Source organism: Solanum dulcamara, chromosome 2 (assembly GCF_947179165.1).
Source record: "Solanum dulcamara chromosome 2, daSolDulc1.2, whole genome shotgun sequence".
Lineage (NCBI taxonomy): Eukaryota > Viridiplantae > Streptophyta > Magnoliopsida > Solanales > Solanaceae > Solanum > Solanum dulcamara.
Window position 1 is genome coordinate 1,857,348 of NC_077238.1, and position 22,779 is coordinate 1,880,126.

Below are 22,779 nucleotides of genomic sequence, written 5' to 3' on the forward strand. Positions count from 1 at the left end.
ATAAAAGTTACTTTTTTTAAGCCCATCCAAACGGGCTCAAAATTATTAAAATATCAATTATTAATTATTATTGATTTAATTATCTGTTTAATCGTTAATATTTTTAAAAAATTATTAAAAATATTTGAAAATAAGATAACAAACTAAATAAATCAATACATATGAATTAACAAATTGTATTTTGTTCAAAAATAAATTGACTTCAAGCTCACACTTTTTGCAGGTTGATTATATATATATATATTCATTGATTATGTTTTTATTCAAACGATGGAGTGTAGTGTTATTGAAGTTAACTCTTTATCACCAAAATAATTGTGATGCAGTGGTGAGACTGATTTATCTTCGAGCCTTGGTATGGAAAAAATCATGTTGGGAGCGCCACTCCTGACTAGACCCTGCAAGGCGCAATTCGAATTTAGTCGGAGCTCCACGGACTCCGAATATCAGGAAGGAAACCTAAAAAATAGAAGTTGACTCTTTATCAAAGTTGTGCATTGGCCTTCAAAGCCCAGTAGCCTTTAGTATCTTTTTTCAGGAATAAGCCCATTTATCTCCTTAGTCTTTGGGCTCAACGTGTAAAGATTTAAATCCAGCCCAAGTGCACTAGGCCCAAAATTACCAAAAGCTTTGGAATATACATATATAATATATTTTCCCAGAGTGAAATTCCAATAAAATCCATTTTTTTGTAAAGAAACTGAACCTTAGGAGGATAAGAAAGGTTTGGTCAGAATTGAAGTTACATTTCAAGATTGAAAAGTTGCAAATAGTTACAAAATCTTGCAAACAATATACTCCGAAGTCTTATAGGATATTTTGCAAGATAATCAAAGACCAATTTTATACCAAATGAATACCTTGTCACCATCAAAAGTTACAATGGAATGGATACGATTTCTTCATCCCTGATCAGAGATTTCGAATTCGAACCTTGGAATGAAAAAAATCTTGGAAGAGAGTGTTTACCATTTAATGGGTCTTACGTAACACAAACCTGAATTAATTAGGGTTTAAATATAAATACCAAGCACTGATTGAAAAACAAAAAGAATGAATACCTCTCACCTTCTCTAACGAAGGAAGGAAAAAAAACTATTTTATTATTTGACATAAAACTAAATGCAATAACTTTTTTACTTTTTTTCTAACCGTGTTTGGAATCACTGACTTGATTAATCAAGATTTGTATCGTAGAAAACCAATTTTGCGCGGTTTTAGCACTCCTTGCTAAATAGGACTTTATTTTGAGTGCTCAAATTCAAAATCTTTAATTAAGGGTGAAGAACATTTACCACTCTACAATATTCTTCGTTGGTGTCATAGCTTCTATTGAAATTTTTTAAGATTCAAGTAGTGTTGGAGCCAGAATTTGAGTAAGGGGATTTCACATGTAAGAAATAAACACACGACAAAAAGTCATAAAAATATATAAAAAAAATCAATCTTATATATATATATTATAATTTTCTAACTATGAACCTTTTTGTGACTCCCTAGCTTCTGTGTTCCATATTTGCACAATACTCAAAGTCCACTACAAGAACTAGATAAGACCCTTCAATGGTAAAGTTTATATCTTTGCATAGATATCTCTCTTATATTGGTCTACATTGTCCAATAACTATGTCCCCTTAGTGGTGTGAAAAAAGGTTATCCATATGTACACTCAAACTTTCACCTTCTTTTGTTAGATTTTTGACTCTATGTTTTATATGGATAGAAGAAGATAAAAGATTATACACTTTTATTGGTCTTCATGATAATCCGTATAAAAAGAAAAATAAAAGTGACTGCTAATAGTGGTGAGAAAAAGATGATTTTGCTTTTGAAATAGCAATATTTTGTAAAATAATAATCTTAGAGATAAATTAACTTATATATATATATATTGCCTGTTATTATGAGCCAAACTCCATCATTATAATTTATCACTAAAAAAAATGGTGAGATGAATGTGATTTCTTCATTTTTAACCTATTTTGAACATAAGTAGCTAAATTAAAAATTTATGTAAGAAAATTCAGAACACTATCTTTTAAACCTTTTTACTACTAAATTATAATTGCTCGCTATGTCAAAGAGGACTCGACAATTCAACTTGCATGAATTTTTTTGACGAAGGTGATTGAATTGACCTACCTTTAGTCTTCCTTGCTTTGTTGCTGATCCTGAGAATGAGAAATTTTTTAATAGAGAATGCTTCCTTTTTTTTAGTGACTTGTTTTTAGTCTGAATCCAAATTAATTGAATCTATGAATACCAAATTAGGTTGAAAAAAATTAAGAGCTTGAGCATAACTCACATGGTTTTGGTTCCATTAATGCCTTTTTAGACTTTACTAGCTTGCTAGTTAGCTAATTCCATTTTGCTTTGACATTTAGTACGAGAATCCATGTACCAGTAGATTATTTAATAAAATTATAGATTCTTCTTGACTCTTAAGATATTAAAAAATAAAATAAAAACTTCAAGGTACCATTTTCTAATTGAGGTACAATTTAGTTGGTGGAGACAATCTTATACTACTTAATTAATTATATATTACTTAAATAAAAGAGATTATCATTAAAAGGTTTGATCAATATTCCTCTTTCAACTAATTTGACAAGAAAGCATGTTTTATGTTACTACTTTATTTAATTTCTTTTTGAACATTGAATTGTCCTCTTATTTAGGGTGCACCTAGGTTTGAGACTTCATACTTTATTTGTAATTAATTTATTGATATCTTAGGTTTGAGACTTCATACTTTATTTATAATTAATTTATTGATATCTTTATATTTTTTTAGTAGGACTTTTGGTCCCTTGATTGTTGATAAATGATCTGATTTTAGTATCTATGTTATCTGATTAAGTTCATTTTCAATTCGTTTGAACTGTGTACTTTGGATCACTTTACTTGTAAGTATTTATAAATCTATCATAATTATTAATCGTTTCACCACATAGTTGTTTATGTGTTATTCTGTATTTAATGGTTATATTGTTATATAAATAGTCAAATACAACATACTTTCTACGTAAAGAGACTAAAAATATACATTTTAACTAATTGAAGGCTGAATATATTGAGTCATATATATCATAACGACTAGAAAATAGATTTTACCAATAAATTAGGGACTAAAACTTCTATCATCCTTAAAATTAAACCTTTTGACAAATAATCTTCTAATCATTTTGGATATTTATTACAAACTCAAACAAGAATACATATTACATATCATTTTTTTCTATTATTTTCCACAAAGTCATACCATATCAAACAAAATGGATATATAATGGATAGAATAAAAGTAGGCAAAAGAAAAATTAGGTAATTTCTTTTCATGTGCCTAGGCATGTTTTGATGCACAAAATTATCCAATTTTATATTGATGGAAAATAATAAATATTTTGTAAAATTAATTAAGATACATATAAATTAAACTAGTCTAGACACTACTTATTAAAAAAAGTAGGAAAAGGATAAGAGGGTTTTATGAGATGTTAGTGGACAAAATATGAATTAATATAATTAATTATGTGTAAGAGATATTCATTTAGCTTACTACTCTTTTATATATATATATTTAATTGTAGAAGTGGGGAATATTCAAATATTAAGAGTCATTTCACACCACTCAACAAAAGTGTCTTTGTGTAATGATACATTTATTTAAATTAGTAATTTGATCAGGCTAAAGATGTAAGATGAAGGGAATGAAGGATTAAAGTATATATTAAGCCTTTATACTATAGTGTAGACGTGGATAACAATTGCATTTAAGTGGTAGAAGCAAATATAGTTTTTTTTTTCTCTTTCAATAGATTTTTTTTTTAATAAAATGCGTTTGGTATCAGCGTGAAGCTCAATTAAATCTGAATTCACACATTGCTGAGTTCATTTTTTTGGGTGGCACTCCCAATAGCAGTGGTTCCATTCTTTGGCACTCGAATCCAAAATTCTGATTAAGAATCTAGAAATCTCAATTCTGTCACTACAATTCATTTTGATAGCATCCTTTATACCCTGTTTTTATTTAAAAGTTGAATTGTCCTCTTAAGGATTTGAGCTTAGAAGTTCATGCACATGAATTGCTACTTGAGGTATTTGAATTCATATTTTATGTTAACCTATGCTAAAAAATCAATATCTTTCCTAATATGACTTAAAATATGATATGCTAATATTCTCTTCTTATATTAATTTCTCCTATTTTGTGGAAAGTCCGAATAAAATAAAAGAATGAAAATGACAAGAGTGATATAAAGGTAGGTTATTATGAACTATATGTGGGAAAATCACTTTGCTATATACTCTTTTTTGGTTAATTCTATTATTATTAATTAAAAATGAAAAAGTGGGGAAAGCTTAAGGTTACCACACGCTATAGCTATAATCAAATATTGTTAGTGCTCACTTTGGTCACTAGTTAAGTCATTTGGCACCATTCAACTAATTAATTAAAGTGACTTTATGTTAAAATTATTTGTTTAATATAATTGATCATGATTTGATTAGAGTGAAAGATATGAGTTTAAGGATTTCCATTAAGAAAGAACGAAAAAATGAATTGTCATTCTCTTCTAATTATTATTCACAACATCTTGATGAATTAGTTAGTGTTATGTTAGTCATCGGTCTATTACAATTCTATACTTTAATCCAGGCTTGAAATCAATAACGTGAGAAAACTCACACATACAAATGAAGAAACGTGATTTGTGAAATAGCCGATCCTTACTTGCTGAAATTAAGGCAAATTGTTATTATTTGAGAAACATAATTTGTGAAGATTTATAAAATCAACCCTATATTATTCGCACCTTTAAAAACATGAACTTTTGATTGATGATAAATTTGTCGAAAACATTATCAATGAGTGAATTTCCGATTATAAGTAATTATTGTTATTGTTGTAGTGAGTACTTGAGTAGCAATTGGATTAATACTTGTGCAAATAGCAAAACATGAATCCCCCAAATTAATGGTTTTATTTAAGGACCAATAACAACATTTAGAAGAATATTCTTAATTTAGGTAGCATTCAGTAGGAGAAAATTTATTGTTTTCTTCTGATTTATTTTTCCCTGTAATGTTATACTCTATTTAACCACTATCAACGCCAATGATTCTGTCATTCTGAAGCATGAATCGTTGACTCTTAATTAAAGAAATATCAATTTGCATAAAATAATAATAATAATAATAATAATAATAATAATAATAATAATAATAATAATAAAAGTTATGTTTAACTCATCAAAGTCTGAATTATTTACCTCAATTTGATTGTAAATTAATTTTCAAGCACTTTTTTTATTTGAGTATACAATATTTCACGTTCCAACAACAACAACTCCAGTGTGATTCCACAAGTGAGATCTCTGAAATATGACGTGTAGACAGTTTTACTTCTACTTTATCTAATAGCATAAGAACTCTTTACACTGTCGATGGACATAACATAAACTCAATTAATTAATAGATTATTAATTAGCACTCTAAAGTAATATTATTTTATAGATAGAATGTAGTGATATTGTGACATGTACAATCCTTTTTTTTGGGTAGCAATTCACAAAAAAATTAAAAATTATAACGACTTATTAAAGTATTGAAAATCGTGGCTGCTTTTAATTTTAAGAATAAAACCTAACATTCATATGAACTAATAGTACTTTATTTAGTTGTCTTAATCAAATCTTGACCCTAATAACCATATCTACGACGTGCAATTAGATAAATTAAATAACAAGTGGGGTAGGGATTACCCTTTAAGTTGATTTTATTCAACGTTTAAACAAGAAAATAATATTTACCCAATCGTCTCACAAAAAATAATTATAGGTAAATTTATGTGATAAAAAAACTGATATCGACAAGTATCCAATTAACTCCAGTAAGCAATTAATTTGTTTCGATATCAAATTTTCACTTTCATAATTAGGTTTTATTGTTCTAACTTACTACTTTACTTTCTGTTTTTAATATGAAATATTTTTTTTTGAAAAATAATTGTCTCATATATATTATATTATTTTTTGTTATTTTTTAGACTTAAATATGTCAATATAAAAATAAAAAAGATCGAGTAAATCTATGTGTATATTTTTTTTTACGAGAAATGGTCATATTTATCTATGTATTCTCACAAAAACTTATATCTATTTCTTATACTTTTTCAATAAAATTGCGCTTGAATTGTTAATTTTCCTATCCCACCCTTATTATCATACGTGACACCTATATAAATATATATTTCTATCAATTAAAATATGCTCACCAAAAATTGGCCAACTTGATGCTAAAATGATGTTGAAATAATGCTTAAATGGTGCTTAAGTTGTGTTGAAATGGTGCTGAAATTTATAGAAATTAATACTAAAATAGTGCTTAATTTGTGCTAAAAATGATCTAAAATGGTGCTGAAAATACTGCATTTGATATAACATGTGATGATATGAGCTATTTGTAATTTACGTACTTTCACATCTAATTAATAATTGTATTTGACATAATATGTGAATACACCATCTCAAATACACATTTTATCGTTTTAATCTCTGTATGTGTCAAACTTATAAATTACGTGTTTCACATCTGACAAAAAATTGACGAATTTGATAGAATATGCGACGGTATATATTATTTGTAATTTATTGACTTTCACAACTAACTAAAAACGGATCTATTTGACATAACACGTGATTACACAATCTCAAGCATATTCTTTCGTTTTAGACTCTATATGTGTTAACTTGTAATTTATGTGTTTCATGTCTGCTTAAAAACTGATGCATTTAGCATAACACATGACAGTATGTGCTACTTGTAATTTACTTACTTTTCTATCTAATTAAACTTGATCATGTAGTTGACATAACACATGAATATATGTACAATCTCAAGAATATTAGATCTTTCACTTTATTTTATATATATATATATATTAAGTTGTAGTTTATGTGTTTTGCATCTAACTAAAAACAGATGTATTTGACTATCTCAAATATATTCTTTCGCTTTATTCTCTATATATGTTAACTTGTAATTCATGCTTCACGTCTAATTAAAAATTGATGCATTTGACACAACACAAACGGTATATGCTACTTATAATTTTGCTATTTTGTGCATCTCATTAAAAACATATGTAGACATCACACGTGAATATACCATCTTAAGCATATTCTTTTGCTTTATTCTTTACATGTGCTAAGTTGTAATTTACGTGTTTCATGTCTAACTGAAAATTGACGCATTTGACATAAAATGTAATGGTAAACACTACCTGTAGTTTACATGTTTTTGCATCTAAATAAAAACTAATGCATTTGACATAACAGGTGAATAAACCATTGATCTCAAGCATATTCTTCCACTTTCTTCACTATATGCTTTAACGTGCCATTTACATGGTTCAAATCTAATTTAAAACTTATGTATACATTATATGTATTTTCTACGTAATAAAAATTGATGCATTTGATATAACATATGAATAAATCATTTTCAAGCATATTTTTTCGCTTTATTCTCTATATACGCTAACTTGTATATAATTTATGTGTTTCACGCCTAATTTAAAACTGCTGCATTTACCATAAAATGCGACCAAACTTATCTCAAGTATATTTTTTCGTTTTATGCTCTATATGCACTACTTATACTTTTCTGAATTCCTTTAATTTTTTTCGTACGATTATTATTTTATATTTTGACTTTTTGTAATAAAAATTTTAATTCCATCACTCTTATTAATCTCAGCTAACTTGAAATTGAGGTATGATCATTGTTGTTCCCAAATATCAACTTGTGTAGGTGTATTCGAGGGCGTTTGTTTCAATTTAACTATAATATTAATTGCAAAGAATTATATGTTTTTAATTATAAGTATAACACTGAAGCATTACTACTAATATTTTAGATTTTAGATAAATTGTAGTGTTAATGTGACATGTACAATCCATTCTGTTACCAATTTACAAATTATATTTAACTAAAGTACCAAAGCCACTTCTGCTTTTGACTCAAAAGCCTAATATGTTATTTCCCCCTAAAGTATGGACTTTCTATAAAATTTAATTAGCTGTCTTAATCAAATATTATTCCTTTAAATAAGTGTTTAAACTATGGCTATACAGTCACATTTTATTTCTATATGAAAATTATTCACAAAATATTATGTGTGGTTATTATAGAGGGATAATTTTTACAAAGAGTATACTGTGCGCTATAATAAATGCTATTATTGTTATGAGTAGAATGTTGTTATAGAAAAATAAAATATAACATGAAAAATTAATTCTGGAGAAAACCATATCGTTATAATGAAATATTATTATAACATATGATTGTTATAACGATATTTGCCGTATATAAAATGAACGTAACTAGTTAACCTGTAATTAATATGATACATTCGCAGTCAAATAATATTGTAACATTTTCTTTTTCAACTAGTATTATATTTGTGAAAATAATATTTTGTAGAAATACATAGTAAATTGCGTAAAATAAATTCTTGTGATTTGACTATTTTTTGGAATCTCCCACATAGTGAGAGTTTTAATTTACTGCATCGTGCTTCCTTTTTAACTACCATTAGATTTAGTCGCTTCTCAACTAGGACTATGAACTCATCAAATATTATAAATTGATATAACTTTTAAGATAATTGTTGTCTAAACAAGAACAACTTAAATCTAGCATCGAACAAAGTTTTGTTATGATTTGATAATTCAATTCCAGGAATCTCACCAATAATTATAACTTTATATAATATTATAAGATAATTATTGTCTAAACAAGACAACTCAAATCTAGTATTGAACAAATTTATATTAACGATTTAATAATTCAGTTCCAGGAAGACCCATCCATAATTGTAACTCGATATGATATATGACAAATTATTGTCTTAAGCAATAACAACTCAATTCTAGTGTCCAGCAATTTTCTATTAATGGCTTAATAATTCAATTCCACAAATTGTAATTTGATAGTATATATAACATAGTTTTTTGTTTTGATAATCGTGGTGTTTAGATCAATTTATGCTATGTTGACTAATTTCACGCCATATTCTTCCATCAACAATAAGTACTAGGTAATTCTGTCTACCAAAACTTAAGACAGACGAAGAAAACACTTATAATTCCATTCATTTCAAAATAAATTGTGTTTTTACTTTTTCATTTTATTTCAAAATATATAAATGATGTACGTTTTAAAAAATTTAAAAGATATTAAATTTTCCGTTTTCCTTTTAATTTAACACTTATTTAAATAAATAAAATTTCCAATAATCAACAACCATTAATTTGCGAAGGTTGCTGCGTAGTACTAGTCATACCCTTGTAGTTCTTGTCATATTTTATTTTTTGTGTTTCGATTATCACACTATTTTGATGATGTTACTGTTTCTTTCTTATAAACTTTACACTGTTTTTCTTATTAACTGCTATGCTTTCTTCTTCTTATATTTGAGTTTGATACACTTTAACTGTTGATCTTTCGAAAATAACCTTTTTACCTTCATGAAACAATAATAAAATCTCCCTATATTCTATCTTTTTCGAATCCCGTGAAATTTCATATGTTGTTGTTACTAATCAAGAACTATTAAAAAGTTATAACTTTAATTTTTTAGGACATAAGTTGGTTAGGTTGTGAAAGTTGAATAAATTCCTCAACATTTAAAAGGGGTCAAAAGAGTAGGCTTGATTGACGGGGCAATAAACTTGTGACGGCACGAATGCTTCGCATGCCATCTAATTTTTGGCACGGTTTCTCCCTCTTGGTGTGTGTGCTTCCATTTCACCCAAAAAAAAAAAAAAAAAATCGATGAATTTTTGTCTTAGATTTGAGCTTCGAAAATTATGTATAGTATTTTTTAAAATTCTAAAAATTATGTATAGTATTTCTCAAAATTCTAAAAATTGTGAGTAATTGATTATAAAGAATAGTCTCAAATGAATTTTACTCGTTTGAACTTTGAATTCTAAATTCTATAATTTCTTAATTATGGAAGTTTAATAATGTAGTTTCGTGAAAAGTTTAATAATTTGTTTGATTAATACTTACGTACAAGCTAATTAAATTTCATGGGTGTTTATTTTTGACTGATTATAAAATGTGTATAAATTAATTAAATTTTATCGACTGTTTGTTTTTGACGGATTAATATTTGTGTATAAATTAATTATAATTTCATGGAATTTTTTCAATCTGCCACTGTCTTAATTATTCCTTATCCAATTCGTTTTACTTGTCATGCTTTTTTTTATATGAACACTAATTAAAAATATAATTCGACTAAATTATTCTTATTTATTCTTTGATCTTAATTTAATGATTTTCTCTTTTTCACCATATTAAACTCTTTCCATATTTATTGAGTAAGAATAAAAACAGAAATAAATAATTAATATATATTTTAATTTTAATTAGAAAATCTTCTTGGTAACTCAATTGATTAGATACGTGAACTTTCATTGTATTGGTAAAAGTTCCATTCTAAAATGTATTCCTTTTAGTCCAAACTTTACTGTTTTTAGTCTCTTAGAAACTGTGAAACACACTTAACAAACAACATCAACAACATATCTAGTGAAATTTTATAGGTGGGGTCTGAGAGAGAGAATAAAATGTACGCAGATCTTACCATTATCTTATGGAGATAGAAAAATCGTTTCGCTCAAAATACTTAACAACCTCATTAAAAGATCTCAACAATTTTCTTGAATTTCAAATAGCTCACCAGAAAAAAGTTTTAACAATTTATTTAATATGGAATTAGATTGAATATTAATTCTCTAAAATGAAAATGATTATAAACTTACAACTAAAATGGACTGAACGGGGGAGTACTTAGTAATGTGTAAGCCTAATTTTTCCTAATCCCAACCTCAATCACGCACGTGCCCTACTCATCCAACACATCATTCTGATGACGTGTCCCATATTGCCACGTGTCCAACTATATATTGCATCCTCTTTATCCGCCCGATTTAACCCCACCACCGGAAAATAAAACAAACCTATTCATACAGAAAACAGTCACCTATACATATAGAGAGAGAAAGAGAAACAATGGCGAAAAATACATGATACACATAATTACACTTTGTGAAATCTGAATCTGAAAATCACAATCGGAAGAAAATACTATAAATAGTTGCCGATGGCGACGCCATTAACGACTACGGGAGGAGGAATACAAGGAGTCGGCGGTGGTGGTGGAGGAGTAGTAGCGGTAATGTCAGGACACGTGGATCAATCTGGACCGTTGAATAGTAGTAGACCGGCGGGAGTTAAAAGTTCATCGCCTATAAGGATTTTCCTTTTCTTTCATAAAGCTATAAGGACGGAACTGGATGGATTACATCGATCTGCTATGGCGTTCGCGACGAATAAGGATACTGAAATTAAGCCTTTTATGGAACGGTGTTACTTTTTGAGGTCGATTTATAAGCATCACTGCAATGCTGAAGATGAGGTTTGTTTGAAGTAGTTTTTTAGCTCAGTTGTAGCTTAATTTTTTGAAATAATTTGGGGAAATTTGTGTGCAGGAGGATTCTGGTGAATAATTTTGAGCAGCTTAGCAAGTATATACTCATAAAGGATTTAAATTTAGTTTTTAATATTCTGTTTCTCCTGCACTTGAAAGATTATGTTTATTGAACTGGAGCAATTTTAGCTGCATATGTGAAATTTCCAATATTTGATAGAGAATTAAGTGCTTACAAAATAGATAGAAATGTAGAATTTCGTAACAATAAGATTGGATTAGGTTGTAGTTGGTACAATCTGATGAGATATGTAGTTATTGCATCTTTCGTTTGGTTTTTGTGCGAATTGCGCTTCTTGAGTTCTTTTATGTGGATTTTAGTTGATCCTCTTTGGTTAGTTATGGTGTATTCTGAGGTGGTGGGAAGACGGATACGACTTGAGCTTTCTGTAGCTCAAGTGTTCAATTTTTCTTTTTTTGATTGTTAGCTCAAGATTTTCAATTTATTTCATGATTTTCTCTTGAGCTATGTAGCACTTCTTGATTTGCGCTAGTGCCAGTATTGGTTGTTATGGAAATGAGATACCAAATGTCAAATGTGATGTTGATAATGAGAAGATCATTATGAACTGTTTTTGCTTCATACCTTCTTTGTTGGGGTGAAACAATGTGGTATATCAGGTCTCCTGCTTGTTACATTATTATTTTTCTGCATAGTTACTATAACTTGAATCATTAATATAGCAGTCTGTTTTCTGGCAACTGATTCTCAAATTTGAATGTTTGAGGCTACTTACTATTGTGAGCAGATGTACACAGAATCAATTTTAAATTTGAATTTTTAGTTTCTCCTTCTCTTGAAGCTATTATGATTTTTGTCTCTTTTTGAACTGGAGAAGTTGTTGCTCGACAAAATCGAATTTAGTTTCATGCTTTTTTAGTTCATTTTAAAATTGAGAATCAGTAACGACAAAAGGATAGTTAATGGTATGAGAAAGTGTAACAAAATTTGGACTTGTGTTCTCGACAAAATCGAATTTAGTTTCATGCTTTTTTAGTTCATTTTAAAATTGAGAATCAGTAAACGACAAAAGGATAGTTAATGGTATGAGAAAGTATAACAAAATTTGTACTTGTGTTGTCGATTAAACAAATGGGGCTGGTAGTTTTTGCATCTTAGCTTGGCTTTAAATTTCCTATTCTTGTTGGTATTTCCTTCTAATCCCTTTTGATTACTGGGGTGTGAAGGGAGGTGGTGGGAACTTCTTTGCGTTGGTGGGAAAGAGGGCTGGTTTTAGAATTTGTTTGTAGTTTGAGCAATGTTTTCTGGATTGAACTTTTCTTTATTTATTTTTGGAAGAACGTGTTTTATCTCGAGGTATAAAGAATTTGGTTTGCTTTTTGACTTCTACTAGTTTCAGTATTAGGTGTTATGAGAAAAAAAGAAAAAGAAAAGAGAGAGCACATTTCATATGTGAAGTTCAGGAAAATAAAGATAGCAAGATTTGTTCTTTGACATAATTCATAAATGTGCTTCATTCCCTCTTTGTTTAGAGCAATGCAATTTTAAAGGATATGTCTCCTGCTGATTTCCTTATTATGTACTACAAGAGAAATTGTTTATAAGCTATCTGTAATCTTGCAACTCAATCCTGGTTTCTGCCTCCTTGCACTAGTGCTCAATGTTGCTCTCGCTAGTTTAGGTGAGTTATGTTGTTGTAACCTAATAGGTATCAATGTATCCGCAGATCCTCATTACGTAAAGAAGACAACATATTTTACTTTTGCTGCTCGAATCCCCCGTGTCTTATTGCCCAACCACCACCCCCAAAAAAAAATCCTTAAAATTTTACCTTTTTGCCTCACGAGAGATAGATAAACATTCCCACATTTTACGACTTAAATTAACTCCAGGGAAGTCGTGCATACAAAAGGGTTCATTTCTATGTTTCACGTCGAAAGTACGCCATGGTTTGATCCAGTGGACTTAAGCCTTCCCTTTGCACCCCAGTAATAGGAATGTAATTTTATATTTTATTCCCCATGATATGCATCTCCTTCTTGGTAGATAAATATTTCATAAGTTAGAGAGTAAAACGACTACTACATACAAAAAGAGCAAACTTGATATACTGCTTTAAACATCATAAGCATATCATTGTGTGAATGACAGGTTATCTTTCCAGCACTTGATATTCGTGTGAAGAATGTAGCACGGACTTACTCCCTTGAGCATGAAGGAGAAGGTGTTCTTTTTGATCACCTGTTTGCATTACTTGACTCGGATATGCAAAGTGAAGAAAGCTACCGCAGAGAATTGGCTTCCTGTACAGGAGCTCTTCAAACATCTATTAGCCAACACATGTCTAAGGAAGAGGAGCAGGTATCCTTGGGAATTTACCTTTCTCTTAATTGTGGCTTGAGGGCATGTGTGATATGCTTTGTTTTTCTGTGGAATTGATTAATTTATTGATGTGAAAAGGGAAAATCCCCTTGATGGTAGATCGTACAGATATCATTATCACTTGATACGATTTATGTTTATTACTCAATTTGTTCCACTTTATATGACCTAGTTACTATTTGGGAGTAGAAGGTTGCTTTCTTTGTCTACGATCTATTCAAATACTCTTAAATATTATGAATTGTTAACTATTATGACTTGTAGTATTTTCTTAATGTTGTTTCTAAATATGTGAATTTCATTCAAAAAGAATTGAAGAAAAATGTCATAAAAAAGAAGAGTGCCTTAATTACATAATTCTAAAATGGATATCGGGAATTGAATTTTTATAAGATCTATTAATTAATTAGATACTTAGATTGACCCTCATACTTCGAATTAGGTCACATAAAGTGAAATGACGGGAGAATTATCTTTCTGATAAGTGATAACAGAGAAATCTTTGAGGGGCAATGGTTAACAGTTCAAAACTGAGTGGATAATGGGCCCACAGCCCACACCTCTACCCTTCTCCATTTAAGTACCAGGTTGCGAGGCTCAAACCCGGTGATATGTGCCTAACCCATACATTACATGTTGCGTTCTTATTACTAGTGAAGAAAGTCTTGGGAGGCAGATTATTGTTTATATATTAGTTGGAAGTAAAATTGAACCTTTTTAGTTTGAGCTAGAGTTTTAGTAGTTCCAAAAATTCTAATTTGCTCATAATATTTAATGAATTTGGTATCACATACTTTGTCTCTAAATCCTTATCTCTCTCCTCTCTTGTCTCTCTTCTCATTAATATTCCCTCTTTATCCACCTTTTAATTTCTTTCAATGCCCTTTCTCCCTTCTCCTTGTGTTGCAACATCAACCTTAATATCAGAACCATCTCATATTCCTTTCTTTGTACTAATTTAATCTTGGTATATGAGTGGAGGTTTCAATTCATCGGCCAATCATTACCAGAGATGTTCGCCTACTCTCTTGGTGATTTTCAGTAGTTCATTTTTTTGACATCTGGTACTGTTATTTTCACAAGTTATTACTCAATGGAACTATGTAAGGATTCTGTGTCTTACTTGTTGGAACCAAGTTCTCCAACGGAAGAAATAGCGTAGATCATACAGATTTCATCATTTGATAGTATTTATGTTTATCTATTAGTTAGTATGAGATAAGGATAATCTTGTCTTGGAGATAAGATTTTATCTAGTATTATCCATCTAGTTAGATATGGAGCTTTTGTGGTTCTTTTTCATTGTAGGTAATAGAAGAAAGATTTGAACTCTTGACCAAAGAGTGCACAAACGACCTCCATCCGTTACCTCCTCCAATGAACCCGTGGATATTTATTTGAGCTTTGGTTATTCTAGAAATTGTAATTTGTTTAGAACTCCTCATTTATAAAGAGTACCTTCATGTACTTTTGTGAAGTGTTGGAATACTATTTAATGATTTGATTTTGGTGTTACTTCCATTTCCCCTGTGGTTCTACATGTCTACATTTGTATCAGAGCCGCCTCACTTCTTTCTCCTTGTACTACATCACCTCACGTGCATCATGCCTGCAAAATTAGAGCCTTAGCACAACTGCTGATTAGTATGTCAACGTGTTAAAAGATGCAGAGAAGCAAGAACTATGTGCTAATTCATTACTAGTGAGTTTTCTACTCTTTCAAACTCACCACAAAGGGAGTGATGAGATGGATGAGATCCCTCCACCCTTAACCAGAAGTCTCGAGTTCAAGCCCTAGGAATGGAGGAGACCTGGTAATGAGCGCATCTCCCTTTAATGGACCAAATGCAACCCAAATCTTAGAATGTGGATTTCAGTCCCCTTTCCCTTTTGAATCATTCATAATGTGGATACAATATTTTAATGTTATTTCTGATTCAATAAGAGAAGACAATATCCAGAATTTTGTAGTTGAAATGTCCAACACAAAAATGAGGGGGATATAACAACAACAACTAAGCCTCAGTCCCAAACAAGTTGCATTTGGCTATATGATTCCTTATTTAAGCTCAACTATGTCATCATCATACTAAGTAAAATAAAAGTAACAACAGTAATATTAGAAGTACTCTAACAAGACAAACCTATTCCCAACTAGTAGATTTCACCAGGTCCTTTCTTTAGCTAAGTCTGCATGGATTCCAAGAATTTGTAGGTCTTTCGAGACAAAAATAAATAGGATATTTCTGTACCTTAATCTTGACAAAGTTAAGGCCATCCTCGTCTCGTATTTGGGTGGTGGGACTTGTTCTTTGCCTGAGGTTCATTTAGTTAAGTTAAACTTTGGTGTGTGAAATTTCCCCTTATTATTTTATTTTCTTGATAACTGACCCTTATTTCTTGTGATGATTGTTTTTTGTTTTTGCTAAAATTGTTGACTAGTATTCTTTATTTTCTTCTTCATTATATTACTTATGTTGCTATCTGTTGTTATCGTGCTATTTTGCAGGTCCTCCCCTTGCTCATGGAGAAGTTCTTATTCGAGGAGCAGGCATCACTGGTGTGGCAGTTTCTGTGCAGCATCCCTGTGAATATGATGGCTGAGTTTCTGCCTTGGCTTGCATCCTCTATTTCGGCTGATGAGTGCAAAGATATGCATAAATGCTTGCACAAAGTGATTCCAGACGAGGAGCTTCTTCGAGAGGTGAGTTAGCTTGCTTATAGGTGTAAAGACCTTTGTTAAGTATGGCAAAGCTGATAAAATTCATCTTGCATGAAGATTATGTTTACCTGGATGGATGGCAAAAAGTTAACAAACAAACGCAAGGCTTTTGAAGAGAGTACAACACACCTTAATTCAGATTCTGTTGTCAGAAGCCTAATTGGTCAGGCAGAGAATGTTCCTTGTCCTTGTGAATCTTCTAGAAGGGATCTAGTCTCAAATTTCAATCTTAAAGAATCCACTCTAAATCACCCGGTTGATGAGATACTGCATTGGCACAAGGCTATTAGAAAGGAATTGAATGACATAACAGAAGCAGCTAGGGAAATAAAGTTGCGTGGAGATTTTTCTGATTTATCTGCCTTCAACCAGAGGCTCCAGTTTATTGCTGAAGTTTGCATCTTTCATAGGTATGCAACATCATTATTATGCATATCTGTTTGAAATTTTGGCTTGAATAATTTTGACGGACTAAGATAACTGCTATGATTCTTGAATCTGGATCATTCAAACTTTTTTCATAATTTGACTGCAGTATTGCCGAGGACAAAGTTATATTTCCTGCAGTAGATGCAGAAATATCATTTGCCCAGGAGCATGCCGAAGAAGAAAACGAGTTTGATAAATTTAGATGCTTGATAGAAAGTGTTCAGAGTGCTGGATCCAACTCAACTTCTGTAGAATTTTATTCAGAGCTGTGCTCACAAGCTGATCACATAATGGAGACAGTGGAGAGACATTTCTGTAATGAGGAGGCTCAGGTGAGTAATATCAAAATCACAAATTGCAATGTTTCTATCTTTATGTACCCCCTGTAAAAAAATGGTTGTTTCTTGAAAGTGATGAAAGTAGGTATGACGTTCTTGCTATCTACTATACTCAGATGTCCTGATTGCCATTCATAAAATAAAACCCAAGAGTTAATAGTAATTGATCTTGATTATTTGGATTCTATGTGATCCCAGGTTCTTCCACTCGCACGAAAGCATTTTACCCCCAAACGGCAGCGGGAACTCCTTTACCAGAGCTTGTGTGTAATGCCACTTAGACTCATAGAATGCGTCTTACCATGGTTGGTAGGTACATTAAGTGAGGAGGAAGCAAGGTCTTTTCTTCAGAACATGCATATGGCAGGTAAAGCCTAATTTCTACTGTTTGATACTTTGATTTAATTAAAACTTGGCTTTTGTGTTGACAATGATAGAAAGTATGCCTGTTTACCCCATCTGATTCAGTTATCTAATGCAGCACCAGCATCAGACACTGCTTTGGTCACACTTTTCTCTGGTTGGGCATGCAAAGGTCGTCCAGCTGACATTTGTTTATCTTCAAGTGCAACCGGTTGCTGTCCTGCTAAAATTTTAGCTGGGAATCAAGAGAACTTAGGTAAATGTTGCGGTACATGCACTTCTTCAAGAATTGTCAAATGTAGTAGCTCAAATGGTGAGCAAAGTGATGGTGAAAGGCCAACCAAGCGTGTAAACTTAATGTCAGAGGAGAAATGCTATCGTCATGATCCTTCCGGAGGTGGAAAAGTTCGGAAAGGATCCACTGGTAATCAGTCTTGTTGTGTTCCTGCATTAGGTGTTGTAAATTCCCTAGCTGCATCAAAATCATCGCGCACTTTTAGTCCGAGTGCTCCCTCTCTGAATTCCTGTCTTTTCAACTGGAATACCAGCTTGACCAATGCTGGATATGCACCACGGCCGATCGATAACATTTTTCAATTTCACAAGGCAATCAGAAAGGACTTGGAATTTCTGGATGTTGAATCTGGAAAACTGACTGATTGTGATGAGACTTTTCTCAGGAAGTTTTGTGGTCGTTTTCGTCTCCTGCGGGGCTTGTATAAAGCTCACAGTAATGCAGAGGATGATATAGTATTCCCAGCTTTGGAATCAAAAGAGACACTTCATAATGTTAGCCATTCCTACACCTTGGACCACAAACAGGAGGAAAAACTATTCGAGGACATTTCATCTGCACTTGATGAACTTTCTCAACTCCGAGAAAACTTGAATGGTGGGAGTTCAGTTAAAGGTCCTTGTAGAAACTCTGGTTCTTGTGACTTACATGAATATTCAAGAAAATACAATGAGCTAGCCACTAAAATTCAAGCTATGTGCAAATCAATAAAAGTAACCTTGGATCAACATGTTATACGGGAGGAAGTTGAGCTATGGCCCCTGTTTGACCGGCATTTTAGCATTGAAGAACAAGACAAACTAGTTGGTAGAATAATAGGAACAACTGGGGCAGAAGTACTTCAGTCAATGTTGCCCTGGGTAACCACTGCTCTTACTCAGGATGAGCAAAATAAAATGATGGAGACATGGAAGCAGGCAACCAAAAATACAATGTTCAGTGAATGGCTCAATGAATGGTGGGAAGGTATTCCAGATGGAACTTCCCAGACATCAAGATCCGAAAACATTGTCTCACGAGGTTTTCCCCGTGCTTTTGTTAGTTTTATTCATGCCTATTTGTGTTAGACAAGGCTATTAGTGGATCTAAACTGATAGGTTTTTCCCGACATTCATTTGAGCCTCTAAAATTATGCCTTTTCAGGATATGAGTTTCCCGAATCTCTAGAACAAAATGACTCCACTTTTAAACCTGGATGGAAGGACATATTTCGGATGAATCAAAATGAGCTAGAGTCAGAAATAATGAAGGTTTCCCGAGACTCTTCGCTTGATCCTAGAAGAAAAGCATATCTTATTCAAAATCTTATGACCAGGTTTGTTTTCATTAAATCCATCTTTTGAAACCTTTATGATTGCTTTATCATTGTCATTGTTCCACATAACCTATTGAGCATCTGTTGTTCAGTCGCTGGATAGCTGCTCAGCAGGAGTCTGAAGCAAGATCTGTTGAAACTTCAAATGGTCAAGATCAAATTGGATGTTCACCTTCATTCCGTGATCCAGATAAGCAAGTGTTCGGATGTGAGCATTATAAAAGAAACTGCAAGCTCCGAGCAGCTTGCTGTGGTAAACTATTTCCATGCAGATTCTGTCATGATAAAGTCAGTGATCATTCTATGGATAGGTAAATTTCTGGACTCATTTCTGTTTCTAATCAAACTCATCGCATGTCTAATTTTTCTAGTAATTTGCAGGAAGGCAACAATTGAAATGATGTGTATGCACTGCCTCAAAGTACAACCAGTTGGACCTACTTGCACGACTCCATCCTGTAATGGCCTTTCGATGGCAAAATATTACTGCAGCAGCTGTAAATTTTTTGATGATGAAAGGTGATACTACAATGACACTACTTGTTTCTTGTTGATGAAGTAGGTTGAATCATAAGTCAATTACCTAGAGCATCACACCCTCATTTTTGAAAAAAATGTTTGTTGATTTCCTTTGAACAAATCACATTAAAATCTATTTCAATACCTAATTCATTCAGTCAGGGATGAAATCCTTGGGTCTACTATTTCTGCTTCTTGTACATGTTTCAAGATGAAATTATACCTATAATAGAGCTTTGATCTTGATTATCTCTATGTACTATTCTTTTCCTACTTCAGGACAGTATATCACTGCCCATTTTGCAATTTATGCCGGTTGGGGCAAGGACTAGGTGTTGACTTCTTTCATTGCATGACCTGCAATTGCTGCCTTGGAATGAAACTTGTGGACCACAAATGCAGGGAGAAAGGTCTTGAAACCAACTGTCCAATATGTTGTGATTTTTTATTCACATCAAGTGAAACTGTCAGAGGTCTGCCCTGTGGGCATTTTATGCATTCAGCATGCTTTCAGGTCAGTTTGCTTCTTTTCTGCTGGGCTATTCTCGTGCCTTTGTTATCAGAAAGGATATTATGTTGTTTATTAGAAATTTTATTTGAACTAAAAGCAGTCTCTTTATTTCTTCAGGCATATGCTTGCACACACTACATCTGTCCCATTTGCAGCAAGTCTATGGGAGATATGTCGGTAGGGGATGTTCTTCCTTCTTTAAACAAACCTTTTTGTAGTGTAGTGATGCTTATTTGTGTAAATCAATAGAATTATATGCAGAAACAAGAATATTGTGAAATAACACTGTTATAACTCGTTAAAGTTCTAAAATATAGACTATAAAATATAATGTACTGTTTAATTTTCTTTTTTCTGGTGTAAAGAATTTCCAGGTTGCAATGATAGTTGGTTTAATTTCTCAGAGGGGTATAGTTTTATTACCACTATGTAGTCAACACTAACTTGATGTGTTATTTGATTTAGATATTTCCTTAGAAAAAGAAACTGCATCAAGCCTATAAAATGGGGCAGACGAATATGCATGTGTTTGTCAAGTAGCTTTATTTATTCTTTGCATAAACAGGGGAGCACTTGTCTGTTTTGTGAATTCTTCTATTACTCCTTCGTTTTGTACTCAATTATAAACCTTGCCTGATCCACAAAGAGTCTTACCTAATTGATAGAAAAAAGAGAAGTATATTTATTTAGGAAAAAATCAATTTTGCAGCAGAAGCATGTAACATCATACTATTATTATGCATCTCTTTTAACCTTGTTTATGAGCGTTATGTACGACGTAGTTTGATATTGAGATGATGTTTTATTTAATGAAATTCTAGTACTGTTAAGAAAGAACTAGAACATTGTCTTTGATCATATTGTATAAAAGGGCAGCCCGGTGCACTTAAGCTCCCGCTATGCGCAGGGTCCGGGGAAGGGCCCGACCACAAGGGTCTATTGTACGCAGCCTTACCTTGCATTTCTGCCAGAGGCTGTTTCCAAGGCTTGAACCCGTGACCTCCTGGTCACATGGCAGCAACTTTACCAGTTACTCCAACTTTACCAGCAACTTTGATCATATTGTATAAAGAAATCATATTGTCTTGTCACTTCCTGTGGATATTTGTAGCATGTTGCCGTATATATTTCTTATATCGAGACCTTTCAATCTTTATGTATCCTTTTCCCCCCATTCTATTATATTTGTGCTCAGATGAATGACCTCAACTTTCGTTCTCTCTTTTAGGTGTACTTTGGGATGCTTGATGCTTTGATGGCTTCGGAGGCACTACCAGAAGAATTTAGGAACCGCTGCCAAGTACGGAAATCTTTTTAACTACTCCTATGCTTATTAATAATTTCTGAAGCTTTTTTCTCAAATTTTTTATCTGGAATCTCCCCAGGATATATTGTGTAACGACTGTGGTAAGAGGGGAACTGCACCATTTCACTGGCTATATCACAAGTGTGCACCTTGCGGATCCTACAATACCAGAGTGATAAAGGTGGAAACAAGTCCTAATTGCTCCAGCTAATGTGACCTGTCGGATTACCGATGGGCGGAGCTAGAAGGGCAGGAGAAGGGGTGGGGTGTTCCTCCAGATCTTCACATCACTATATATACAAGGTCGTAAGTTTCTTTTATGTGTATATAATAGATGTTGAACCCCTTTGGTTAAAAACTTGTCTCCGTTACTGAGATTACCCTCTCATAGGATTACATACTTCTATACATCGCATTGTTTAGTGCGAGCTCGATACATAGGTTTGTAAAATATATGAGCACTGACGGTCGCCAAAATTTTGTTATTGTTATAACCAAAACATGCTGTTTAGCTAAATTCATGTTTACGAGGACCAAGTGTTTAAAGAGGTACGAAGATTCATTATGGTACGATTTCGTACATGACAAGGAGGGCCATGTTCAGAACAGAATGTTTTCATCTGCTTTAGCTGTTGTTTCATTCTTAAAGTCCAGATATAATGATATTGGACCCTGCAGATATAGAAAATATAGGCATAATATAAATTGATTAGATTATTTCACGCTAATTGTTATATTTACTTGATCAATTTTATACAAATTTAAGTGTTTATTTTTTGCACACGTAAAGTTAGATGGAATAAATGTTAGTTAACAACAACAACAAACCCAGTCTGGGGAGGGTAGAGTATACGCAGACCTAACCCCCACCTTAAAGGTAAGGTAGGGCGGCTGTTTAATAAATGTTAGTTAAATGATACAATTTAATTTAGACTTAAAGAAAAAGAGTTGTAACTTCCTAATTAAGGCAGTTCTTTTTTTCAACAATATACTATTAACTAATCACCAATTACTTTCAACATCAGAAACCTGTCAAAAGATAAATGATTTAAAGAATCATTAATTATCAATTAT

The 22,779-nt window shown here is 32.0% G+C and overlaps 1 protein-coding gene across 2 annotated transcripts; it reads left to right on the forward strand.

Moving 5' to 3' along the window:
* Positions 1 to 11,021: 11,021 nt before the first annotated feature.
* On the forward strand, positions 11,022 to 22,222 carry LOC129879950 (zinc finger protein BRUTUS-like). Of its 2 annotated transcripts, XM_055953710.1 has the most exons (15): positions 11,378 to 11,491; positions 11,565 to 11,600; positions 13,677 to 13,886; positions 16,417 to 16,611; positions 16,687 to 17,039; positions 17,165 to 17,390; positions 17,595 to 17,763; positions 17,878 to 19,074; positions 19,198 to 19,369; positions 19,462 to 19,680; positions 19,751 to 19,888; positions 20,168 to 20,402; positions 20,517 to 20,576; positions 21,628 to 21,699; positions 21,785 to 22,222. In XM_055953710.1, the coding sequence occupies exons 3-15, from the start codon at positions 13,791 to 13,793 to the stop codon at positions 21,914 to 21,916; spliced, it is 3,264 nt and encodes a 1,087-aa protein (XP_055809685.1). In that variant the 5' UTR covers positions 11,378 to 11,491; positions 11,565 to 11,600; positions 13,677 to 13,790; the 3' UTR covers positions 21,917 to 22,222. The 2 variants fall into 2 exon arrangements, with proteins under 2 accessions (XP_055809684.1, XP_055809685.1); XM_055953709.1 differs by lacking the exon at positions 11,565 to 11,600 and having other exon boundaries at positions 11,022 to 11,491.
* The last annotated feature ends 557 nt before the right edge of the window (positions 22,223 to 22,779 follow it).